Here is a 27698-nt window from a genome sequence, read left to right as displayed (position 1 = left end):
TGTCTCGCGGAGCCTGTATAGCCAGAGCTGTCCTCCACCGAGCTGTGCCCCAGGAAGAACCCGTCCTGCGCAGACATAGGTTGTCGTATCCCCAGGTTCAAGGCCTGGTGGCTCGAGAGCCCCGCAACCCTTGAAGGGGAGGTTGTGGTAATACGACAGCCAGACGGACGGGCAGTTTACAGAATTGCTACGCTGTGACTTATCATAACAAACCCTCTGCACTAATCTTATTATATCACCATTTATCTCATGACCGATGTTGACCCCGCTATCCAGCGGTCAAACTGGCCTGCCTAAATGTGGGGAGGGGCTCAAACACGCAGCTATCACGCGCCCCTCACGCGATTATACAACCGGGAGGCGCTGCCTCCCCTTTTACCACAGCTGCCCCCACAACCTGTCTACCGCCGGGAGCTAAGCCCTTGCGTCCCACACCCCCTTCAAACCTAACCATTGTTATAATCTGTTGTATATATATAGTAAACATTCATTGTAAATATTATTCAGTTAAATATATAATTTCTGTATGACTAAATCCTGCTAGTTTGTTTTGGTAGAATAATTCAAGGCTAAGGCTCGTTGGACTCGAACTCGCAACCCTGTGAGCTGAAACGTTCGGCTTACCACACTCTCATTGTAACTCATATAAAAAGTAAATGTAGAGTAACAGAATAGGAGGGTCGAATATAATTATTTTTCTCCAACATCAAATTTAAATGCTGTCATTGACAGGGGAACATCCACTTGGCCCTAAAAAATGTAATCTTAACTTCTTAAAGGATAAAAAATGGACAATAATGTAATTTATAATCCCAATCAAGATTAAAAAGTCCCAAACTTAACCCTTACAGATCGGGGGGGGGGGGCTCCAAGAGCCCCCCCCCCTCTAGTTTTTTCAATCTCATTTTTTTTTGTAGGTAAGATGGAGTGCTGTGACTTCATGACTTTTTAAGTTTAGTAATTATACGTCGGCAAGAGATGATTTTATTAGGATATCTGGTCTGTGTCGGTCGTGGTGTCCGGTCAAAGTCGGTTGGGTAGCACCAAAATTAGAAAAAAAATCTAAAAAAAATCTTAATTTCTACATTTTGACTTTTGTGTATAAGGAGAAACCTAAAATTTTTTTGGTAAATACTTAGATATCAATGACCTTCTGAGAAAAAATGTGTTATGACCGTTTGACCGCTCCCTGACCGACTTTATGACCGATTTTTGTCCGGCTTTTACTACAGACATATATCATGAATATCGTGGCTTCTATTACAGCTAGAGTCCTATAAATTTTTTTGGTAAATCCTTGAGCAACATCAAACAGATAAAAATATCAATCGGTGCCGCCAACCGCCATTTTCCGCCGTAACCGCCGAAAATGGCGGTTTCCGTTATTTGCCGTTTTTTGGCGATGATCAGAAAAAGTAATTTTTTTGTTATGAAAAATAAAAGTTCGTCCTAAAATTTGGTCATCCTAGCTGCAAAATTGGCCGCTCTACAGCTGTTTTAAAATTTAGCGGCTGGCCGCTAAAAAGCGGCAAAGGAGCGGCCTGGCTGCTATGACTAGAAAAAGTAATTTTCTCTAAAAATACACATGAACCACCAGAAAAAAATTTTACGTCTTTATCTGTAACAGGAGCCGAGATAGAGGGGGGGGGGTCTTGGAGCCCCCCCCCCGATCTATTAAGGTGGGAATTGGGGCGGGAGCTGTAAGGGTTAAATAATAATCGACAGTTTAATATCCCTTCTCCCATGAATCTGAAAAACTAATCCTAAAACATATTTTGTAAGGTTTTGTATTTGTGGCATATTAGTGAGATGAAAAGGTTTTAGATTAATTCAACTAATTGTGCTTTTGGTTTTAAAAGCCCTCACCACTAAATAATAATCTAAAGAGTCCACCCATACTAAGACTAAAATATCATCATCATTGCCTTTTAGTTCTCGGCAGAACGTAGGCCATGCACAATGGTTCTCCAATCTTCCTTTTTTGGGGCACGTTTTGAGGCATTGCTGAAAGATGGAATTTTCTTTTCTTTCAGTTCACTTAAGAGTTCCCTCCTCCAGGTTGTTTTTGGTCTACCTGGTTTCCTCTTTCCTACGTGGGGGTTCCAAGTCAAGGCTTGATTGGTTATATCATCATGCCCTTTCCTAAGAGTGTGCCCCAGCCATCTCCATTTTCTCTGTTTTATTGTCATTTTAATGTCTGACATATCACTGCGCTCTAGAAGCTCAGCATTTGTGATCTTATTTGGCCAAAAGATCTTGTGGATTCTCCTTAGACATTTATTGACATATGTCTGTAGCTTGGAGACCACTGCTGTGTTTAGGAACCAAGTTTCAGCCCCATACAGCAAAACAGAGAGAACATTTGACTTGAACAGTCTTAACTTGGTCTTTATGGAGATGTTGTTGGAATTCCAAATTTTGTTCAGGCTGGCAAAGGCTGTCCTAGATTTGTTAATTCTAGCTTTAACATCTGTTAAAGGGCCTCCAGCTTCATCAATTTTACTTCCAAGATACTCAAAACAATCTACATCCTCAAGAATTTGGTCTCCAATAGTAATTGGTTCTTGGGAATTTGCATTTAATCTGAGTATTTTGGTTTTAGCAACATTTATTTCTAGTCCAATTTTCTTGGAGGTTTCAGCTATCCTGTTAGTCCTTCTTTGCATTTGACTTCTATTGCTTGTTAACAAAGCGATATCATCAGCAAAGTCCAGATCTCCTAAATATTTGGGATTGCCAAATAGCTCCCAGCGAATGCCATCATTACTTTCACAGTTCTTCATGATCCAGTCAATGGCAAGGAGGAAAAGGAAGGGAGAAAGAAGGCATCCTTGTCTGACGCCTGTTACAATCTCAAAAAAGGTAGATAGTTTACCTTTATACATTACGTTTCCACCTCCTTTATGATAGATAGCTTTAATGATATTGATTATCTTTTCTGGAATGCCATAGTGTCGGCAGATTTTCCAGAGAGATCTTCTGTCTAAAGAATCAAATGCTTTTTTGTAGTCAATGAAGTTTACAAAAAGCTCAGAATTCCATTGCTTGGATTGCTCTATGATGATTCTTAGAGAGGTTATCTGATCAATAGTGGAGCGGTTTGGTCTAAATCCAGCCTGATTAGGTCTTAGCTTTTCATTAACCTTCTTCTTTATTCTATTAAGAAGAATTTTACTGAGGATACGGCCAGGTACTGAAAGGAGCATTATCCCTCTGTAGTTTCCACATTGGGTCAAGTCTCCTTTTTTGGCTAGTATTGAGATATGTCCATTCTTCCAGTCCTCTGGGCATAACTCATCATTCCATATCTTTGTGATCAAAGGTAGGAATGCCTCAGCAGATGTATCTAGGTCTGCTTTTATGACCTCAGCTGGGATGTTATCAGGTCCAGCGGCCTTGTTATTTTTCAAACTTTTAATGGCCTCCTTGATTTCCAATAGATTTGGTGCCCGACAGTCAATGTCAAGTGCATCTGAGGGTGGAATCTCAGTTTCTTCCTCTGGAACTGGAAGATTCAGCAGTTCAGTGAAGTGCTCTGCCCATCTATTTAGAATATCTTCATCAGTTTTAAGGAGTGAACCATCCTTGTCCCTGATGTGTGATCCTGATTTGTGTACTTTACCTGCAATGCACTTAGTAATCTCATAGACATCTTTCATTCTATTTTGATTAGCAGCATTTTCTGCTTGCATTGCAAGGTTTTCCAAGTGTTCTTTTTTGTCAATTCTGACACTTCTTTGGATTTCCCTGCTGAGCATCTTATACAGGTCTTTATCTTCTGGAGAGTTTCTGGAGAGTGTCTTTTGTCTTACCTCTCTTCTTTGATCCATGAGATCAATGGATCTTTGAGTGATCCAAGGCTTTTGGTTAGCCTTTTTGGAACCTAATTTTTCTTGGCTAGTATCATTATAAACTTTTTTGATACCTTGCCAAATATCTTCAACTCCATCATCCTCTTGAAGAGTCAACAACTCAAATCTGTTCTTTAAAGTGAGCTTAAACTCTTGTAGCTTTTCAGAGTTTTGAAGGGTTGTTAAATTATACTTTTTCCTGGGGTTAGGCTTTGTGTCCTGCTTTTTAAATCTAAGCCGAACTTTAGAAGATAGAAGATAATGGTCTGAATTAACATCAGGTCCTCTTTCAACCCTGACATCAAGGAGAGAACCTTTAAAACGTCTAGATATACAGATGTGATCTATCTGATTAAAGGTTCTTTGATCTGGTGATCTCCAGGTGGCAGTATGAATCTTCTTGTGTTTAAAGATGGTTCCACCAATGACAAGTTTGTTTTCAGTACAAAAACTTACAAGTCTATCACCATTGTCATTTTGCCATTACTTAAGCCTAGGCCATATCTGCCCATGACTTCTTCTAAATTCTCATTATTACTCCCCACTTGAGCATTAAAATCTCCTAGGAGCATGGTCAGGTCCTTTTCTTTATGACCATTCTTAAATACAGAGTCAAGCTGGTCATAAAATTCGTTTTTGACCTCTGTATCTGCTTGTTCTGTAGGAGCATATGCTACTATTATTCTCAGATTAATGTTTTTATCTGAGGATTTGAAGTAAGCCTCCATGATTCTTGAACCATGGGGTTGCCAACTGATCATGGCCTGCTCTGCTTGCTTGGTCAGCATAAGAGCCACCCCTTGGTTATGTCCTAGATCCTCATTCATATGGCCTGAGTAAAGTATTTTCAAGCCAGAATGATGTTTAAACTCTCCATTATTTGTCCACCTTGATTCGGTGATAGCCAGGATATCTACCTTGGCTATTTTTTAAATGTTTTCTGTCTGGCCTGACTGAAACATTGTCCGAACATTCCAGGTGCAAATTTTTGCTGGTCTGCGGGAATTCAGAATCATCCGCCTGACTGGTCCTTTAGCGGTTTCCCAGCCAAACATCATATTGTTGTTTCCAACCTCTACTTCGTTCCCGAGCCCAAAGTTAAATTGGTCTTTACTTTGTGCAGATTGAACGTGAGCAGGTTTTTTCTGGGGAAGGATTGTTAGCCCCACCCAAACCCCCTGAACTGGGGGAAGTGACCAGAATTCAGTCTGGCATCTACCCTAGGACCTTTCCAGCACAGTAGGACTCTTCTGGTGTAGCTCCTAGGATCATTGATGCACGGTGCAGGATGGATGGCGTGCATGTAACTGGTCTCCCATCCTATGACTAAAATATACCTGTGGATATAAGTTTGAAGCCACTCACTTCTCTGTCTCTGTAGAAACTATGATACAAAGAGTACACCTATACTATGACTATATTATAACTGTGGATATAAGTTTAAAGCCACTCACTACTTTGTTTCTGTAGAAAATATAATCCAAAGAATCCACCCATACTTTGACTATAATATACTTGTGGATATAAGTTTGAAACCAGCCGCCACTTTGTCTCTATAGAAAATATAATCCAAAGAGTCCACCTATACTATGACTAAAATATACCTGTGGATATAAGTTTGAAGCCACTCACTACTCTGTCTCTGTAGAAAATACAATCCAAAGAGTCCACCTATACTATGACTATATTATAACTGTGGATATAAGTTTAAAGCCACTCACTACTTTGTTTCTGTAGAAAATATAATCCAAAGAATCCACCCATACTATGACTATAATATACTTGTGGATATAAGTTTGAAGCCAGCCGCCACTTTGTCTCTATAGAAAATATGATCCAAAGAGTCCACCTATAATATGACTAAAAAATACCCGTGGATATAAGTTTGAAGCCACTCACTACTCTGTCTCTGTAGAAAATATAATCCAAAGTTCAACCTATATTATGACTAAAATATACCTGTGGATATAGGTTTGAAGCCACTCACTACTCTGTCTCTGTAGAAACTATAATCCAAAGAGTCCACCTATACAGTGACTTTAATATACTGGTGGATATAAGTTTGAAGCCACTCACTACACTGTCTCTGTAGAAAATATAATCTAAAGAGCCCACCTATACTATGACTATATTATACCTGTGGATATAAGTTTAAAGCAACTCACTACACTGTCTCTGTAGAAAATAGAATCCAAAGAGTCCACCTATACAGTGGCTATAATATACCTGTGGATATAAGTTTGAAGCCACTCACTACTCTGTCTCTGTAGAAAATGTAATCCAAACAGCCCACCCATACTGTGACTAAAATGGAAAATAATTTTATTTTAAATAGCACTTTGAAAAAAAAAGAACAGATGAGGTTAAATGTATGTCTATTTGTCTGTCCACTAAGATCTCAATAACGTGAGACCTATAAGGTAATCATTAACTTAAATAAAGCCCTACCATCAGGGCTGTAGCTATTAGCATAAATTGTAAAGCTAATAAGAATAGATAGAGAGGGAACATTGGATTGTAAATGAAACTGGTACCCAAAGTTTTATAACCATGTTATCCTATATTTCTCAAATACCTTTGGTATAATTAGTTTTAAAATAGCAGTGTAAAAACTTTCCAACCATTAATTTTTATCTACATAAAACCTAGGCGTTCTGAATTGAATATGTTTTAAAAATGAATATGTTATTACTTGATTTCATGTTCTCTAATAAAGTGAAACCTTTAGCGGTAAAATAATGATTACCCCCTCCCACTGCACTGGAAGAACGAACTGACCAATAAATGAATCCATGTTAGCAAGCTAAATTGATAACAATTTTTCCATTGTTTTAAATTGGTTCTTTCAGCTTAAGCCAAGCAACGCATTAAAATGTGTTAATAATGAAATCTTTAGAAATCCATATGTATCTAAATATCATATATTTCTTCTGACAATATATTAAATATTCCTCTACACACTCCATCATGTTCAAATTAGACTTGTCTCAACCCTTTTAAGTGTATGTAAGATCTATATAAGGTGTGCGATCATTTTCGCGCATTTTTAAGATTATCTCTGAGCAGAAAGAATACATAATTTTAAATTAGTAAAATTATGATAGAAAACTATTCCAGTCAAAACTGCAAGCAACATTAAAATGTAATCATTGAATCATCAAATTAGATTTTAAAGTCAATTTTCTCAGTATGGCTTCGAAATCGATTAATATCCGCTGGATTAGATCCGATTCTCAGCCATACTAAAAACTCATGTATAGCATAATATTACAGACATTTTGCCATTAATATTTAAATAAAAATCGTAAAATTAATACCTAGATACCCTGGCTAACAAAACTGGTTTTTATCTTATAATTTTTCATTTTAATAACTGCAGCAAGCTGTCTCTAATACGATTTAATAAATAACTATATATAAATCCTGCCATAAATGTATTAAATTTTATTTTGAGTTTACTATTTATAAAACTTTTCCCTAACCTAACATTATAAAAAATTTGATATAAGATTTCACTGTTGCTATAAGATAATTTTGAGTAATATAATTGAATACCATAAGATAAAAGATGGGAGGTGCTATGGTGATGACAGATGAATTTAAGGTCCAATTTTGTTGAGTTTTAAAAGTTACTAAAATGTAAAAAAAGTATGATTAAAACAAATATTAATTCAACTTTTGTAAGATGAATTTTATTGTTTTATTCCCTGTACAAAGTATGCACTGTACAAAATAGGACTCTAAATTTTGCTGTCATCATAGTGAGATGGGAGGTGTTAATTTAATTAATTCCTTGATGTAATATTATTAACAGTATAGAAGGAAGCTTCATGATTAAGTACTAATATATTGGGATCATAGATATTAGAGTAAAACACTAGATGGAAAAGGGGTTAAATAACTGTATGTACCCATCCCAATAACCTTGTGCCGACTCTCAATAGGGTCTTTCAAGATCAACCAATAGTGTCGGGAATAGTAAACAGCCAAGTAGCAAAAAAATTTCTAGCAGACAAAAAAGGTCCTTGGAAAAGGGGAGCAGGTAGTTATACTATAGATCTGTTTCTTAGGGGATAAAGTCATGTACTGTAAACCAAATTACAAATTATTAGTGGAAAAGTTTGGACATTACTGGTTTGCATAACCAATATTCAATAAAAGTCACCTTAAAGTACATGTCCATAAAACTATGTAGAAAGGTATAATTTATACTCCAATGTACCACTACTGCTTGGTTTGAATAGACACTCTGACAATACTTAAAGAGGTGCTTTGCTTTATAAATTATACCTTGTTGCCTACAAACAAAATCTACTTTAAAACAAGGATTATAACAACCATAAGTAGCGAAGCAATAAAAATTCATGGAAGGACAAACAGACAAAATTGATAAACGAGAAGATGCATGTAATAAGGAGAAGATGATTGCTAAATATGCAATTCATATAAAATCACGAAACTTTTCTTAAACCTTTTTTTTTGGATGACCGACAGACTGACGGACAAAGTAAATTATTCACTTCATGCTCATTGATATTGGGAATCTTCACAAAAAAATTCAGCCGTTTTTCTTCAATAGTATCTGAAAAAATCAAAATGCTCCCATGCGTTACGGACGGACGGACTGACAGACAGACAAAGTTAATTATAGATTAGCTTGCCTACTTGAAAATAAAACTGTAAAATTTTTAAGAAAGTTACCTCATAAGTGTAACCTTTTTGTTCCCGTTCAATCTGCTGGAATTTTCTATCAGTCTTTTCAACGCTGTAAAATATTGTGTCTAAATTTTCATAAATCCATGAATAATACTAAAAACTTATATAGTCTATCTGTCTATTCTGTCTTCTCTACAATGTAAATTAATCTGCCAAACGTTCATAATTCCATGAATAATACTTATGCTTCCTATAATCACATTGGTCATTTGTATTATATGACGTCATTTTTTATAGGCACTATAATATGCTTCATTTGTGTCTAAAATTTCTTAATCTATAATACAAAGTAGCTTGATGTCTGTCTGTCTGTCTGTCTATCTGTACGTCCGTCCGTCCGTCTGAAGCTTAAGATCTCGGTAACCACTGAATCGATCGGATTCTACTCTTCAGGGAATATACCTACTGGTCCTGTTGTGGTTTTAGGCTATTTTCTTGGGGGGGTGGAACACCCCCAACCCCCCCAAAAATAAAAAAATCCCCCGCATTTTTTTTGCAGAAGATTTCCTTGGTCCTTTTTTTTCGCCGAAGATTTCCTTGGTCCTTTTTTTTCACCGAAGATTTCCTTGGTCCTTTTTTTTATGCAGAAGATTTCCTTGGTCCTTTTTTTATGCAGAAGATTTCCTTGGTCCTTTTACGAATTTCGCCTAAATTTTTTTTTGATCACCTCTTTGGGCAAAGCCCCTAGAGGCTAGGGGCGAAGCCGCTAGTTCCATAAATAGTACTTAATTCTAAAATGTGAATTAATAAAAAGAAATAGTGGTGGGTTAATTCGGGGTCTAATTTTGTACAGCACATACTTGTACAATGTACACATAGAGTTTTCTTAATTCCAGTAACAAAACTTTAAAATAAAGATATTCTAAAATTCTATAATCATTTATATTTCAGTGGTTATTTCCACTTGTACTTGCTAAACTTGATTACATTCTCGGTCTAATCAGTGTTCATCATCGTTTTATTAACTATTGATGGATATTCCTGTGAATGTGGAGCAAATCTAAAATCATAAGGAGCAGCAACAATACTCTTTCCTCTCTTGTATCCAAGACCAACAAAATAATCCACCAATTTCTAAAATAATAATAAGTTTTAGCTTTGCTCTATTTTATTGGATCTTGCTTCCTTCTCTATAATTTACAACCTTCTTCTTTGTTTTAAACCTTCAGAAAAAATCGAAAATAGTTCAGAAAACTTTTAATACAGAAAACTTAAACTTAAAAAAAATCTGCTCTGATACTGAAAAATAATTATTACAAAATAGTAGGTACGAAAGTTTCTATTTAATTATACCTTTTTTTAAACTTGCATCCAATTATCAATTTAAAAAAGTTGATCAGCAAGTACCCAGGCAGACCAGGAGGGATCCAGGTACTCACCTTCATATAATTACCAGCATATGCAAGTACCCAGGCAGACCAGGAGAGATCCAGGTACTCACCTTCATATAATTACCAGCATCAGCAAGTACCCAGGCAGACCATGATGTATACAGGTACTAACCTTCATATAATTACTAGCATCAGTAAGTACCCAGGCAGACCAGGAGGGATCCAGGTACTCACCTTCATATAATTACCAGCATCAGCAAGTACCCAGGCAGACCAGGAGGGATCCAGGTACTCACCTTCATATAATTACCAGCATCAGCAAGTACCCAGGCAGACCAGGAGGGATCCATGTACTCACCTTCATATAATTACCAGCATCAGCAAGTACCCAGGCAGACCAGGAGGGATCCAGGTACTCACCTTCATACAATTATCAGCATCAGCAAGTACCCAGGCAGACCAGGAGGGATCCAGGTACTCACCTTCATATAATTACCAGCATCAGCAAGTACCCAGGCAGACCAGGAGGTATCCAGGTACTCACCTTCATATAAATACCAGCATCAGCAAGTACCCAGGCAGACCAGGAGGGATCCATGTACTCACCTTCATATAATTACCAGCATCAGCAAGTACCCAGGCAGACCAGGATGGATCCAGGTACTCTATAGAGCTTGTAAGTCCGAATCCAGGTACTCTAAAAAAGCAGGTATGATAACATATATAGAAGCAAAGGTTATAATCTTTGAGAAAAAGAACTGTTGAGAAACTTTAAAGATTAACTACAATTAAATATTTGTAATTAAACAAGGCTATAACTATTTTATAACATTGTTGGTTAAAATTTTGTAGTAATAGAAGATTTACAATTTCTTATTTTGGAAAAATAGATACTTAGAGAAAATTTTTTTTATTCAAAATCAATTTGAAACTATGCATATTTTTCTTATTTATAATAGAAGCTTACTTAAAAAGAAAAAAAATAATAAATTATCAAGATAATATTCATGTCACTTAAGATTTGTATGTATAATATATATTCTTGATATATACATTGATGCACAAAGTAAAATTATGGTAAACAAAATTACCCCTTTTGTAACTTAAAATTTTGATTGGAAAATATCTAGACAATACAACCAATAAAGGTTGAATAAAAGTCAACTAAGTTTATACAGTGAATTAAAGAACATATTTATAAATCTTTAAGGATCACTATAATTTAAAGTCAGATGTCCATCCACCTTACCTTGTATGTGTTCAAAAAGTACAGAATCCTATGCAAGTAAATGGTCATCATAGATGTAGGACAACAATAAAAGAAGGATTAACATGACAAATTGTACAGTCAGTTCAAAACAAATTTTAATACACTCCCAAACTATTTCTTGACATTGAATACATTTCAGGGGTCATAAGGGATAAGCAATAAACAATAGATTGATATGTATCCCAAATGATGATAAACAAAAATACCCCCTTTTGTAGATTAAACTTTTGGTTTAAGAATTTGGACACTAATTAGAGTATAGATCTATTGGATACTATATTTTTGGAACCAGCTTATTTAGATTTAATAGAAGTTTTTAAGTCAACAATTAAAGTATAAAACTTAGGGTACTAGTGTAATTTTCAGTGTTCCAATGGCCCTTCTTTCCCTGATAAATTTAAAACAAAGTTTTCCATTATCATTGAAACAACTCAAGTCCAGTTTGTCAAGATAAACAAAGGCTAAGTATACAAATTGTTAAATAAAAGGAAAACATTTGCATTTTGAATTTCTCTGTTTTTTTTCTTCATTTTCTCAAGTAATTTTGTTTTAAAAATGTTGAACAAAACAAAAGAGAAAAAGAGTGTATGTATTCAGTGAACTTAGGGATAAGTTAATGGGCAACAAATTGATATTCACCCCAATTAGATTTATCGAAATCACCTTCTAAAGATTTAGATTAGTGGAAAAGTTTGGACTCTACCAGTTTTATTCTAAAGTAAGATTTTCAAAAAGTCCTTTTGGGCTAACAAATGATAGACCCTGTTTATAAAAGTTTGGGGACCAAAGCAATATAATTTCCCCTCAATACCTGACTCATAAAACAACAAATTAAAATAGAAGATAAAAGTAACTAAAAATAATGTAAAATGAAAATCTAATAGCAGAAAAGAAAAAACTAAATTACTTTTTAAAAATATAAAAAAGTTATTATTGATATTTCTAAATTATTTCCATTTGTACATATTTTAATGTATTTTAAAAGTAAGTATAGATTACCTACCTATAACTTAACTCATACGGGCGTGGCTGCTGTTCCTGACACTTTAACGTCAGGTCCAACAACCAAGGATAACTAAGGGGAGCTATATGTTTCCTTTTCTGGGAACATTAGGTTAGGTAACACCCGACAGACAGCAAAGTTATAGATTTACGACCTTTGTTTGAAAGTCCTTACTGTGCATGGAAAAAAGTAAAACCTGTTTTGGGACAAGGCATTCCCCCAAAATCTTTTAAGTTCATGGTTATGGTGCAGTGTTGAGCCGAGATTCGAACCCTTCCCAACGACGAACCGAGGTCGCGGGTAAGTAAATATAGATACTTTGAAGTCTTAATAATATATAGTTAATTTATGCTGTAATCATATAACTAAATACATATATTTATCTTATATTATTAATCTATGGTGCGAGTATATAAGTGTATAGTTGTAATCTTTAGAGCTATAATACACAATAGAACTTGAAACAAGTAAAAAGACTCAACAAGTTGTTCATCCAAACCGGCTAAATTTATTTAGCTAAAAAGTCTTGCTGAAAACTGTGGTAAGTGAAATTACTTGATAAAATTAACAAGGTTAACAAAATCCATAAACAGATGAAAGGAAAAAATTACTTAAAAAGAAGTCAAGGAAATCTTTACACAAAATATGAAGAAAACAAGGATGACAATATCCATGAAAGCGAAGCTCTGAAATGGTAGGACAAACGAACATTAACACTTTTAGAGTGTCAGAACTGAATAATCAGAATATAAATGTATAAAAGTCGACACTAAATTGTAAGTAAATTTCTTGAAAAACTGCTAAAATTATAATATTAGAATAAATACTCAGTAGCTATATGGAAATCACACAAAATTTCAACAGTGTATCTTTAATAACAGCTGAGAAAATCCTAAACAAATTTTCAAAGCAGCACTGAAGTGTTTGATAGAAACGTGCAAATTAGAAGCAAAAAATCAGATTTCCTATCTTAAATATAGAAAAAATAAGGATGACAACATCCATAAGTAGCAAAGCTCAAAATAATCATGGATAAGAATACAGACAAGGAGATTTGAAGAGCACGTGTTGAAATTAATATATTTTTGGAGTAAAAAATCACGAAACCTTTGTCACGCATTTTTTGTTTATGCTCCATAATAATAGGAAAATTAACAATGTTTCAGCCTTCTATCTTAAATTGCAGCTGAGCCAATCATTTTCCAACATTGCGTTACGGACTAACTGAAGGACCTACAAAAGTGTATTATAGAGTAGCCTCGCTACAAAAAAACCCTCATTTGATGTGCAAAGAGCTAATTCTGGTACAATTGTTAGAACAATTCTTTTTGAGAGTATATCTAAACTCTTTGCAGAAGTTACATTTTACCCCAAATTAGGTTATTTCTTATTTCTCAACAGTTGGACAAGATTTACTTATTCGAATAATCACCAACATTTGTTAGCATGTATTCTTCCTGACAAGCTGCAACATTTGCAGATGGACAGTAATAAAATGCCGTTTCTCGAAGTCGTACGCGGCCATACGCAATGGTGGAAGGATGACGCAAACTTCAGGTCTCAGCTTTCACGATTTTATTTACTTTTTCTCTCTCTATAAGTTAAAAGCGATGCTTGCAAGATTATCTACTTCGCTATGATATAAAAATGAATGTTTCTCAAATCGCAAAAACTGAGATCTGAAATTAGCATCACCATTCCAACATTTCGAACGACTACGTACGACTTCGAGAAATGGCATTTTATTACTACCCAACACATTTGCATGCCTGTGTTATTAAACTTTTCTGGATGAATATAAAATATATATCTATTAAAACAAGGATGACAACATCCATCAAAGAGAAGCTCTACATTCAGAAGGGAGGACAAACTAACAATAACTTAACAAGCATAACATTAATTTGTAAGTATAAACAAAATTGTAAATAAATTTGTTGCAAAATTGCGTAAATACAGGATACAGTTAAAGGACACACTTTAAATATTAGGATTTGATTACAGAGATGCCTCGCTTATTATATAAGGACATAGACGTCCAAGGGGGGGGGGGGGTTGGATTTTCAATTTTTACCCCCCCCCTCCAAATAAAAAAAATGCCTCTATGAAATAAAGATTACCCCCCCCCCAAAAAAAAATGAGCTTGGACGCCCCTGTATAAGGATATAAATGAAGCTTTGTTAAAAGATAACTGAAAGCGGTTTTTTTTGAAGATTTTTCCAGACAAACAAAAAAACCTTACTACTATACAATAGAATATTTAAACTTATTTAATTTTATTTGTATCTGAAAAACTTTGAATAAAGTTGACCTTGTTGAGACCCCGTGCACGTTCCTACTCTGCTTGGTTGTTGCATTGTATACCAGCTTTATATTATCAGCCCAGCACCTTAACAAAAATAATTATTATTTTACATTCTATAGGGGGATCTTAAGGGATAAGACAATGGATGATAAATTTGATTTACACGCCCAATTACAATTGTTTATTGTATGATTTTATATTATCAGCCCAGCACCTTAACAAAAATAATTATTATTTTACATTCTACAGGGGGATCTTGAGGTCCGAGATAAGACAATGGATGATAAATTTGATTTACACTCCCAATTACAATTTTTATTGCATAATTTTATATTATCAGCCCAGCACCTTAACAAAAATAATTATTATTTTACATTCTATAGGGGGATCTTAAGGGATAAGACAATGGATGATAAATTGAGGTACACTCCTAATTTTGTACACTAGCTATATATTATCAGCCCAATACCTTAAAAAAAGCAATTATTAGTTTACAGGAATAAGACATGAACGATTAATGTACACCCACCATTGCATTGTAATAAACAAAATCACCTTTTCTGTATTTAAAATTTTTTTTTTCGGAGGGGGGTACTTTTCATTTTTTGGGGAGTTGAGGGTGTCCCACCCCCCATAAAATAGTTATAAACCTTCCCGGGACCTATGAAAAAGTACCCTGTAAAGGAGAACTCGATCGGTTAAGCGGTTAGCGAGACCCTTCGGTACAAACAGACAGACAGACAGACATCGTTAAAATATTCTAAAAATTATTTATAGTAAAATTCTGTACCAACTAATTAAGATTAATTAAAAAATGGCTAAGTCAACTAATGAGATAACGTGTTTAAAAACTTTGAACACGAGTATAATATACAGTTTAATATCCTTTTCCTCTCTGACAATCGTAAAATTTAATTCGAATCCGGTGGATAGGAACCGGTTCTCAGCCATACTGAAAAGTTATGTCTAGCATTGTATTATATCCAGTTTCTACGAATATAAAAATTTACAATCATACGATTTTTAGCCCGTGCCTTCTGCATATCGGGGCTTAAAAACTGGTTTTATAACCGCGGAAAGCTGTTTACAATACGATGCGAGAAATAACTATTAACTTATTAGTAAAACATATAAATACAACATTTTGTACCGCTTCTAACTAATATAGTTATCCTTGTTATTATCCAAATCAGATGCATTCTCTATATAAAACTAAAAAAGTGCTTCATGTACAGAATACTAAAAGTTTTAATGAATAAATTTCTATTATCTACTGTGAGAATGTCTAGTTGTAAATAAGTTGTAAAAAGAAAATGCAATTATTTTTTTAGCTCTACAAGAAAAGATGAAGAATTTTCAATTTAAATTATATGAAAATGAAAATTTATTGGATTTTTTCCCTTCCTATATAATAAATGTATAAGTATAGATGTAAAATCAAGACAACTACCTAGCATAAGTTAGTTAGGTTGTATTACTAGAACGTGGATAGGCGTAAAGCTGTTTTTCAATTAAAAATAATTTTCAACAGCCGTTCCCTGGACCCAGGCCTAGCTAATCTAACAATCAATTCTACAAAAAAAATCACGAAACCTTTGGAAATAAGGTAGGGGTTTATCTTTTTTCATGTAACTGAAGATGGGTGGGTAAGAAGGGGAGGAAAAGGGAAAGGGGGTTGTGGGGAAATTTTCCTTTAGAATTGTTTGTCAGAATCACATCCCTTTTCCCTGTCTGGACCAATTAGGTGATTAATCCTAGATAAAAACATAAACCCATGACTAACAACGTAATACATAGTGTTTCCGCTCGTTGTCGGAGAGTTTATAACTAAAACTTCATAAGGGTCCTAGGACAAACACAGGAGTCCCAAACGTCGGAGTGTAAACTTAACCTAACCTAACCTATTTTAAATTACTTATTGGTTTTTAAATGCCTAACCCCTTCGGGGAGCTTATTTATATATTCACATCTTAACATAACCTAACCTGCAAAGAAATACTTGATTAAATTGATATTTTACCACTACTGCGTTTGTCCATTCTGACGTTTGGGACTCAGGCGTTTGTCCTGGAATCTTCTTAAGTTGTACCCACTGCTTCTATGTAAGATACGCGACAATAATAGTAACCTTAATCTGCAAAATTAGGATTTCAAGAAAAACATCATGCAATCAAACGGTTGGTTTTCTGCAATATTTAGAATGTTATTGCCTTTGAATAAAGGTTTGGCTCTACTTGATATCAACCAAGTCAAGGGGTATTAGGTTTTTCTCGCATCGTATTATAAAGAGCTTTCCGCGAATATAAAATGTACAATTATAGGATGAAAACCAGTTTTTTAAGCCCCGAGATGCCAAATGCACGGGCTAAAAATCTTATGAATGTAAATTTTGAATTTGCAGAAAACTGGATATAATACGGTGCTAGACATAGTTTTTTCGTATGGATGAGAACTGGTTCTTATCCACCGGATTAGGATCGGTTTCAAATGAATATGAGAAAAGGTTTACTTTAATCTTTCTCCTCTCAGGCTCCACACATCCAACCAAAGGCGGTACCAATCCTTTTTAAGAGGACAACCTGCATATAAAAATTAGAATTTTAACAATGTTCTATTATACTTATAGGGATTTAAACTTGGAGCTTGAGCTGGCTCTGATTAACAATTAGAGGAAACTGTTCCAGACGAATGGGCGGGCGGACCAACCATAATTGGAGAAAATCTTCTTTAAAAAAAGTTATTGAACTAATTGAAAAAATTCCTGAATACGTTTTTTTCTTCAAAGGGTTAGTTGCACGAAGTGTATTTAAACTTGAATTTAGTGAACTGCATATTTTTTTCTGTTCAATAGTTTAATCTACATCTATAGGACATATATTTAAAAGATTTTAAATTTATTACCAGGTAGTTTAAAAAAGACTTGAAAATCATAATTTTTGGATATATGCAACATAAAACAGCATGATGACTATTTTGGTGGTGCTTAATTGATTGCTATTTATTGTAATACAAATTCATACATGTTAGATGGTATTATTGTAACTTATGCTTGCAATCAAACCTTTCAAATGCACTTCATGCAACTATCCCTATTTCTACTGTTAGTCTAAATTGAGTAGTTCCCTAGTTATTTATACCTGTGTTATCTGGAGGTTTGTTTAACTTTGCTTCAAGCTGATTACCTCCATCCCCTGTTAATTTTATTTAAATCAATGTCACTTAATAGATTAAAGGATAAATTGCCGGGCTCGGCAGCCGCGTTTTGGACGCGCATTAACCTCAAACTTAAACCCACTTGTGTGCAAAAAGATTAATTCCGGTTAGGACTAGGTTTAGACATCCAGCTGAATTTTAAAGTTATAAAATGACGATTTTACTGAGGCTAACGCGCGGCTGCCGAGCCTCGATAAATTGATGCACCCTACATTACAATAAAAGAAATCACTCATTTTGTATATGAAAATTAGTGATGGAAAAGTTAGGATAGTCCAAGTTTGCCCCCCCCCCCCCTTCTACCTTCTTTATGTAATATGCCATATAGACGATTATTGGAATATTAGATGGTGTATTGAACAGTTTACAGACAAAGTTAGTCGTAGAGCAGATTCTCATTGGTCATTGAAATTTTATATTTATTGTTGAAAGCAACAGAAAAAAAGTCACAATTCCTTAAAAACATCAAATTATAGGGAAGCTTCATATAAAATAAAAATTAATACCTGGTATGATAACTATAGGGGAATACTGTGGTGTTGGTCCTCTGTTATCTAAACAAAAAACAACAAGGATAATGCACTCCTACTCTCAATCTATGGGCAAGTCTACCAGTTATCATCAGAGAGGAAAATGAGTTGTTAATTACCCAAGTTTTGTTGATAACATTTTCTTATTGGTTGACTTAACAACTTTGGTGACTTGAGTGAATTTTATTAGTTGTTTTATTAAGTTGAGTGTTCACACGTTTTAGCCACTAATTTTAATTTACAGAAGGTATGATTTTGTGTATCATCATTGGGGATGTGAATCAAGATCAATTTATCGGTCATTGTCTTATCCCTTTAGATCCCTGAGTTATTATATACCTTATGTGAAAACACAAATATAAATTTAAATGTTATGTTGTACCCAGGGAGTAAGGGAGGGGACAATGGGCAATTAATTCAATTTAAGAGTTTTCGCTTAAAAGCAATGAAAACCAGATTTATCAAGAAAATTTGACCAACATTGTTAATGGATCATTGTAATATGATTTAGAACAAAATTAGTTCTAAGAAAAAAATCATTTATTTAAAAATTAAATTCCCAATACATCACAATGTAGTAAGCATTCTGTAATTAATCACTAGAAAAATCTTGTTTAGAACTTTGTCAACCCTTCTCATATATTTTAAACTACCACTTAAATTCAAGGGGTTCTTAGATTGATTAATACATAAATATCACAGTAGAGTTTCTATATATGAAAGAAATGTGTTAAATATGTGTTAAAACGAACCATCAATAACAAATTTTGCTGTCTGCAAGTTCAAAACTAACTCAGCTAGTTAGCGGGGCATTGATGCGCTAGTACCCAAAGTCAGTCAGAACCTGCTGAATTCGTGCATATTCCCTTTAAGCCAGTACCCAAAGTCTGAGACTCTTAAAAATTGAATATTCGATCCATTGTCCCCTCCCATACTTTCTATGTTGTTGAATTGGTTTAACCGTCCCTGGACATTTGAGAAGCTTGTGTGTGCGAATGGGGCGTTTGTCCATATTTAGGTATGGAGACCGCTCTTCTATGAGTACTACTAAAACCTAATTTTAATGCAATACACATAGACATTCTCATCGTCGGTTCGTTTGTTTAGAATGCTTAACCCTTTATTCTCACAAGTATAATACGAATTTGGTTGAGCTGGTGGAAGCTCAACAAAAGACCCACGCGAAGTATTATGTTGCTTTAACCTAAGAATAAATGGTTGGTTTTGATATTCGATCAGAATTATACAAGTATAGTTAGTATTAAGGAAGGAAAATGTTTTTATAAAGTGTATTTATATTACAAGTGCATAGGTTAAGTATGAAAATATTTACAGGATAAGTGTTAAAATTATAAGTAGAGTAGGACAGAAATGTGCCCTAAGTCCCAAGCAGTGAATTGTGCTAAGTGTTAGAGTTCTAACATAAGGCCTGAGCTCAATTCATGCTAAGTACTAAGGGGCCTAAATTTAAACTACAATGCATGCCAAACAACTAAGTCATTACCTTTTAAAGCCAGAAAGAGAAGTTGATGGTAGGAGAGTTAATAAATAACTGAATAAATTCAAGAGGTACATGCTATAACATTAGCTCTGGACCAGGACTTTAGTGTTTGTCTGTGCACTTAAATATCTGTGTGTTAATATGTGACGTAAATTAGGCATGGTTGTAGGCATACATACTTGTACTGGTTGTTTATATGATTACATTAACTATAAACATAATATCTTTAATAAACATATACTATTAGCAAATCACATACAGATTACCATGAATAGGCTAGCGTTACCCATATATGGTGTCATATAGGTAAAGATAGGCCTATGAATGCATAAATTGATACAAATAATGCCTTGGGCCTAGCTAAAGTAATTGTGTCTTGCCCCTGAGTGCTACTAGATAATTGCGGGGCACGCGTCAATCAAATATTCATAATATGCTCTATAAAGTGTTGACTTTATATCAAGCATAGATAGATAGTTGTGGATGCGAAGCATTTCTGTAAAAGTCTCATATGTACGTTCAAAGAATTTGAAAATTGAGGATCGCATCTCCAATGGGGGTAAGTTGTTAAAAAAGAAAAAAGAGAAAAAGAAAAAGTTTAGTAGTCCCAGTATATAGGCATATATAATAAACTATAAATGTATTCCAAGCTAAGTTAAATACGCTTTCCATTAAGAAAGTAAGCTTTGCGTATTTTCATAGCTGGGTATACAAGATGATAAACCTCCCAAATAGAATACATTCTTTTCTTGAGGGGTTTAGTTTTATCTAACATTGTCACATCAATAAATGTTTTTGCGTTGGTTGTTCTGGATAGTTCAGCTTCTTCTGATGCTGAACTAGGTGGTGAAATGCTCTCTTCTGAAGTGTAGGTTGAGGTTGGGGGTGAGGTAGATATGTAGCCAAGGGCATCCACTTGTGCTACCTCGTTGCCATTCTCGTCCAAGGTGATTGAGTGATTTTCCAGGTCATAGTAGAGTTGGTTGAGGTCATTGGTAGAGAGGGATAGTGTGCTGCTGGAGCTAGTGTCACTATCGGTCTCCACTCTACTATCTTCTCTGGTATTCAGGGCTGTATTTAACAAGAAATTCCTGATGGTGATGGACAGGTTCTCTGAGAATCCATCGTACTCTGGTGTGGTGGTAATGTTGTTGTTCTCATCTATAGCGTCAAGGTATTGACAGGAACACAACCGCAATCCGTCCAAGGTAGGGTGGTGGTAGGGCTCCAATACTCCATGATCATCTAGGTTATCTCCAGGCGGGTCCATGGTAGATCCTAAAAAGAGTTAGTGCGCGTGCTCCAACCGGTTCCTTGGGGTATCCTGGCTATGGTAATCTAAACAAAAGAACGTTTAATAATCTTTTATTAATCATTTTATCCCTGGGATATTCTAGAAATTCTTTTCGTTACAGATAGACCTATAATGGATTGATTAGTTATCTCTATTTCTGTTAAATATAACTGTTTCCTGAATTTAAACAATATTTTATATAAAAATTTATAAGTACAATTAGTATTTACATATCGTATTAATTTCTTTGGTTACATTACTCGTATATATGTATATAAGGTTTTACTAACAATAGTTGGTAACCCTTGTTTGTATATTTTGTATATGTACATATGGTTTATACCATTGTTGGCATTAGCTGTATTTATGTTATTTTTAACACGAATAAATTTTAATCATTTTAAAGACTAATGTCTTACATTACATCGCTGTCAAGTATACCTTTTAGACTTAATATCTACAAAATATATCGTTCGACGTCCGTAATTAAATTTTACGTAACAATAAGTTGTCAACCCTTTGTTTATGTTTGGGCGGTCAAAAGTGATAGGGGTTGGATTTGAGCGAGGTTATAAAAAGCTGGCGGCCCAGTAATTATGCTCATTTTATTAATAATTGTCTTTGCGAGCGGAGCTTGCGTTCGAGTGTTTAATTTTACCGCTAAATTCCAAGAGAATTTATATAAAAGTGATAAAATATAGTAACCCGTTTGTTTTATATGAATGTTTTTATGTTATAGATTGTTGATATGCCCATTATTGCATTCGTTAGCCTCTATTTAAGACTCAAGAATCTTATTTTCTTCGTCGATAAGGCCTTTATCACTATATTTTTGATCGAAAGTGGGTTAGAAGCAATATGGGTATATCTTCAATCTATGACAATTTTGTTTTATATAATATTTGTAGTTTTGATAGGACATATCTGAATCATCAGGTAAATTGACGTACCTTGTTTTGTTTACGTTTTCCGTCTGCAAAAGTAAAATTCGTTCATCGTAAGCAAAACTTATATTGATACAGATATGTTCCATCATTTTATTCGTCTTAACATTTGATTACAGCATCCCTTTTTATAATCAAAATTTATTGAATCCTGACTCAAATCTTCTAAAACAATTTTACTATAGGTTTTAAAATAAGATTTTCTTTTTACTTAATTCAATTATAATGACGCTAATTGATAGGTTATTTACGTTACAAGTAACTCAACCATATTTGTTTTAAAATGGTCGCTTACAAAAATTATATTTAGCTAGCTTTATCGTAGGTACTTTTTTTTTAAAAAGTCATTTAAAATATTCAGATTTAGCTAGTACATAAGTTTTAGTTGCTTGATACGTCATAATGAAAATGTTTTTGATAGCTCAGCGATAGCTATTTTTAAACGTTGAATCATGTAAAATTAATTACATATTCTTTAACTTAATTGAATCTAATAAAACAAAGTTTTAATGTTTGGATAGCTTAACGATAGCTATTTTTAAGCGTTGAATCATGTAAGGTTAATTACATATTCTTTAACTAAAATAAATTTTACTTATAAATGATAAATCAAAGTTTTAATGTTTGAATAGCTTAACGATAGCTATTTTTAAGTGTTGAATTATGTAAGATTAATTACATATTCTTTAACTTAAAGTATTTTATTTTTAAATGATAAATCAAAGTTTTAATGGTTAGGAAGCTCAACCATAGTTGCTTAAAATACTAAAAAAATATTCGTGTGTACAGTCTTTTTCATAAAATTAACTTTACTATATTGCCTTTCAGAATCACTAGTCCTCTATTTTAAATTTACATCCGCTCATAATGTATATTCCTGACAGCCTGGACGCGCATCAGAATATTAAGGAAAGATTCGAGGAATTGATGAGAGCGGCTGCGGCCACTCTTGCCAATTCCTCGCTTCTCGAAACCTCCTTAGACGACTCGAGTTCAGTGTACAGCGACGCGTCTGGGATGCCAAGCCTTGCTGACGTCGATGACTATGGGAGTACAAGTACTTTTGATACTGTAGAGTCCGAAAGGGATCAAGGGGAGATGTTTGGCAACGAGCATCTCTCACTGATGCTTAGTAGAACGATACAAATCATCTGGTCTCTCCTCAATTCGGTGATGCAGAACTCCTGCGGTGACATTGGTGACGATGTTGCCGGAGGTGATTCTGGGTCTGCCGAGTCGAGGAGAGACCAGAAGACGAGTCTGGACGCACTCAACATGGATGGCTTAATTAACATGTTGTTGGGTTTAGGCTTGTTTTCTTGTGCTCTCATAGTGGTCTTCTTCGGTGCTGTAGGGCTTGAGACTCTAACACGTTTAGACAACACCTCAGACAGGTCGCTGGCTCGCTGGATAAGAGATGTATGTACGCGCCTCCGTAATATAGGCGTCAGGACCATTGAGCTTCTTCACTGCGGTAACAGGACCAACAGGACTAGATCTGGAGTTACGTCGCCAACTGTGGAGCCGTCGGATACAGGCATGTATGAAGCCGCGTCCTCTGTGATGGATGATATTCTGTCAGATACACAGGTGAGTTTTCTTCTGTTGTATATTTCTTTTCTGTTTTGTATATTTTTTTTCTAGCCACCCGTTTTGTCTAATAAAGCATCATGATGTTGCAGGGTTGTTCTGTCTTATTCTCACTTCCTCAACGTTGACTTTCGGCTCTTCCATATATATCGCTCACCGTTGTCGTCGTTTTATGTCGCCAGAGAAATCCGCTCGGTTACCGCAATTAAATTGAGATACCAGTTAACATTTACTAAAATCTTAATTAGCAACCTAATACTATTTCCCTCTGGGAAGGTTGAGAGTTCGCTCGTGCCGCACGATTCTCATTGGGATTTTAAATGTTAGATCAAGACTTTAATGTTTTCTTTTTGTTTTAGGCTCCCTCTGCTAGTCCATCGACTCCAGCCGAAGTGAGATCCAGAGTTGGGCTGTTTGCTGTACACCGCCTGTCTGCCACTGAGGATCGAGTTACTGGAAGTAATGTGCCTGTGGGATTGGACACCCCGTCGGGAAGTCCTGGCTTCCGTCCGTTGATCTTTGATCAAACAGAGCGTCTTCATGTAAGTATCCATGCTTTAATTTTTCCTATATTAATTTTCAGAAAGAGGCTGTACATTTGTACACGTATCTAGAGGTATTTGCAACTAAAATTCTTTTATTGGTAGAATATTAATCTTAAAATGTATGGTTGCATAGGCATATTCTTTTTTTTGAACCGTTTTAAGATTTTAACTCTATTATAAAGTGGGTCGAATCGCTACCTAATCATATAACTTTGCAGGATTTTAGGCATTCTGATTTCCTGATTTTCCTAGACTCTTTGTTGGTGTTGCAATTAAACTAATAAAATCTATTATATTTTAGGCGACCAACTCAATCCCCCTGACGCGGTTCTACACCACTATGGGGAGGTGTAATCGGGTCAGTTCTGAGAGGACAGCTGAGGGATCCAGCGACCGCTCTTCCTTGAGCTCTATTATGTGCCTTAGTCGCATTGAGTCTCCATCTGCAGCTGATTTGTCTGAGGTAAGTTTGATAAGCTCTTATAATATTCTTATTTACTTTGTTGCAAAAATTACGTAACTTAGACTAGGCTGTTTAGCTCAGAAAGCTATGCTTTTAGACAATAATTTTACTTTAACTATGGTGTAGTTCCTTCCTAATAGTCAATATTAAGATTCTGGATAAAGTATTAGTGATGTATATAAAAAAAATTGACTCGCAAACATGTATGGACAAGCGTTGATACATTTTCTTGTGAACATTTATTAAAATGATTATCTAATAATGTCCCTTTTCTTATTTTAGGATGCGGCCAGTTTAGTCCCACTGGTTGACGATATCGAGGACGCCGATCTCCCGCCCATTAGATTTAATGCGGTGAGTGATGAGATCGAGTACCCCACTCCACTGAGAGTTCTCAGTTTGGAACGTCTGCGCCGCTCCATGCGTACTCCAACTCCTGCCATTTTGGAAGAGATAACATCAGCGGAGAATAGCTTCAATTCGGCTACGCATTCCTCAGATAATAACAGGACAGAGGATTCCGGCGTTGAGGGAGTCCCTCGACGTCGGGGTCCCACGTTCCCTAAACGTACGCCGTAAAGTGGCGCTGTTAGCTTGGTTGAATATGACATACAAATTTTAAGACAATGACCAGTTTTAGACAACATGTGACTAAATTTACAGATTTTCTAATTCTTATGTAACTAGTCAAAATAGTAATCACTATGAAGTAAAGACTTTTGTTATTAGACGTTATGACTTTTTATACTGTACAAAACCAAATATTAATTTACACTTCTGCCATTATGTTATGTATATACATGTTTAGTCTGTAAGGATATTTAGTATGTAAGGAAATGATTATAAGGTTGTATTTTCTTTATGCCCATAATTTAAACTTCATTCAATCTTAATTACTTTCTTCATAAGCGAATTAATCTTTTCTTTTCTCAATAGTATATTAACAACTGTAATTACAGCCTTATGTCACAGTTTATTCATTCTTGTTAGCTTTTAAGGGTTATGTATATATAGATATTTAATCGAACTCGCACCTCAGTACCTTTTCTCTAAATTTCATTTATATCCATCCCTGTGCATTAATCGTGAATTTTAATTGTGCTGTGATATAGAGAGGACTTGTAAATAGCATATATATTTTTTTTTTGTAACCAATATCTAAGTAGACCGAAAGACTGACGTTAGACAAAGTTATTTACATACGCTTATTCAAGTATTTTTAAGAAAACTCATGTAAAGACTGTTTGTGATTCAAGTAATTAAAGTAATATCATTGATTGGATGATCTCATTAAGGAAGCTTTATTTAATTAGTAAGGCTTAGAATAAATAGCGTTTCCCTTTTAAATTTCAATACAATAGTCATAAAGCCTAATGTTTCAAGGTAAAATGTTCTTATGTCCCTTTAAATTTAAACCTAAGTCTTATTTCCAACAAGTAGAGTTAAATTTTTGGCTCACATTGGCTTGTTGTTAGGTTATGTGCCTTTTATATATATACAGATTCAACATTTAGCGTTCAGTTAATAGTATTAACAATCTCGAAGTTTTATTATGTGCCAATATACAGCTTATGTCCAAATTATATTAACTAAGATGTTAAATTGTCAGAAAACTTCTTACTATCATAATGTTTTTCAAATAATGTAAAATAAAAATTTATGTTCTGTTTTCAAAATTGATTTAATTTTATATTTTCACCAAAGAGAAATATTTGTCAAAAATTTTATACCTTTTCTAAAGATTATTTACCTTTTGTTAAAATAAATATAGAGATTTTAAGTAGCATATACACTGTTATTTACTGATTTAGTATTTGTTGTGTACCACTCCCGTTTACGTAGCTACTCTATAAGTATTACTGTCTGTTCCTTAATTTAGTTAGATACATAATTAAAGTTTTATTTTTACAAGGTGCTTAAACTAGCTTACATTCACTTGATTTATGATAACTTTTATAAATAACAAAATTTCTTGCTATGTTCTTTTTGATATCTCAACTATGATTTATGCGATTAATTTCCTATCGTTTTTATCGCTCTTATTTAAGATAAATTTTTCAATAATTACATAGAGATATATGATGATATAAGTATTTTACATCAATACACATATGTACAAGAGGTTTTATCATATGCAAAACTTTTATATCGTTAGGATACGTCCGTACGTCATTGTTAGAAGTCAGATTATAAGAATCAGTTTTAATCTAGTTTACTCTTCGTGGATAGTGGGGAGAGTACAATGTCCAGAAATGAGGAGGACTGTGTCTCTCAGATTCTCTATTTGTCGTGCTACTGCCCGTAATTCGTCTGTTATAGTCTGTCGGCTTCTATACTCTTGCTGTCTATACCGTATAACCAATCGGTTGTATGCATCTCTATAAGTGTTTCTAAGTATACGACAATGCAAGTATCATACAATACGACTAGGTTGGCTGATTCCACAACTAATTTTAAACGATAACATTTCTTTAATCATCGTAAGCAAGTTATAACAATATTCTACTAGGTTCGCGAAGGTCTCATGTAGAATTCGTTGTGATCTAGGCATAGGCTTTCGGAATCTAGTTTGCATTTTATAGCTTTTGTAAAATATTCTGTTAAGACTTACGTGTTATGTGATAACTGTAGTACTTCACAAGGTTGGTGATTTCCTCACTTGTGGATATGTTATAGTAAACTGACTCAATTTCAGGATAAAATTTAAGTTATCGTTATTGTTCACTACTACTAAAATTCTGAGTGGGCGTTTCCTGTCCGAAGTTATAATTAAAGTTTTTGACATATTTTTTGTATGTAGAGTGGTTATAGTTTCTAATAACTAATCAACTCATCATAATTCAAGGCATATATATATAGGTTGCCTAATAGTACTGCTATGTTTGTATACTTTATACAATTTGTATTAAATGTTTTAAATAGTTTTGTGTATATATCAGGGTGCGTATTTAACATTCGTAACATTCGTATTTTTGTACAATCTGTATCAATCGTTTGACTCTGTTTGCCTATACAGATTCAAAACTCTCTATATGCAATTTTTATGTAAGTGTTTTTGAAGGGATCGACTTTTTAGTCGACGTATATTGCATATAGTTGGTCTCCCCTGCTGAAGAGAAAAGATGTATATTTTACCACTGGA

General features: G+C 34.5%; 1 protein-coding gene across 1 annotated transcript in view; it reads right to left on the bottom strand.

Moving 5' to 3' along the window:
- The window catches only part of LOC145312130 (lysosomal phospholipase A and acyltransferase-like), a 138560-nt gene that overhangs the window by 11592 nt on the left and 99270 nt on the right, over positions 1–27698 (bottom strand). Inside the window, exons 3-10 of the mRNA XM_080151275.1 lie at positions 18196–18243; positions 17614–17667; positions 16986–17055; positions 14483–14560; positions 10505–10595; positions 9551–9641; positions 8553–8634; positions 6078–6155 (exon numbers count right to left, since the gene is read on the bottom strand). Coding sequence (XP_080007401.1) covers positions 6078–6155; positions 8553–8634; positions 9551–9641; positions 10505–10595; positions 14483–14560; positions 16986–17055; positions 17614–17667; positions 18196–18243 — 592 coding nt within the window. The remainder of the gene's footprint in view (positions 1–6077; positions 6156–8552; positions 8635–9550; positions 9642–10504; positions 10596–14482; positions 14561–16985; positions 17056–17613; positions 17668–18195; positions 18244–27698) is intronic.

Source organism: Acartia tonsa, chromosome 2 (assembly GCF_053477335.1).
Source record: "Acartia tonsa isolate MP-2025a chromosome 2, ASM5347733v1, whole genome shotgun sequence".
NCBI classification, from domain to species: Eukaryota; Metazoa; Arthropoda; class Copepoda; order Calanoida; family Acartiidae; genus Acartia; species Acartia tonsa.
This window is presented reverse-complemented; position numbering and strand designations above follow the sequence as displayed.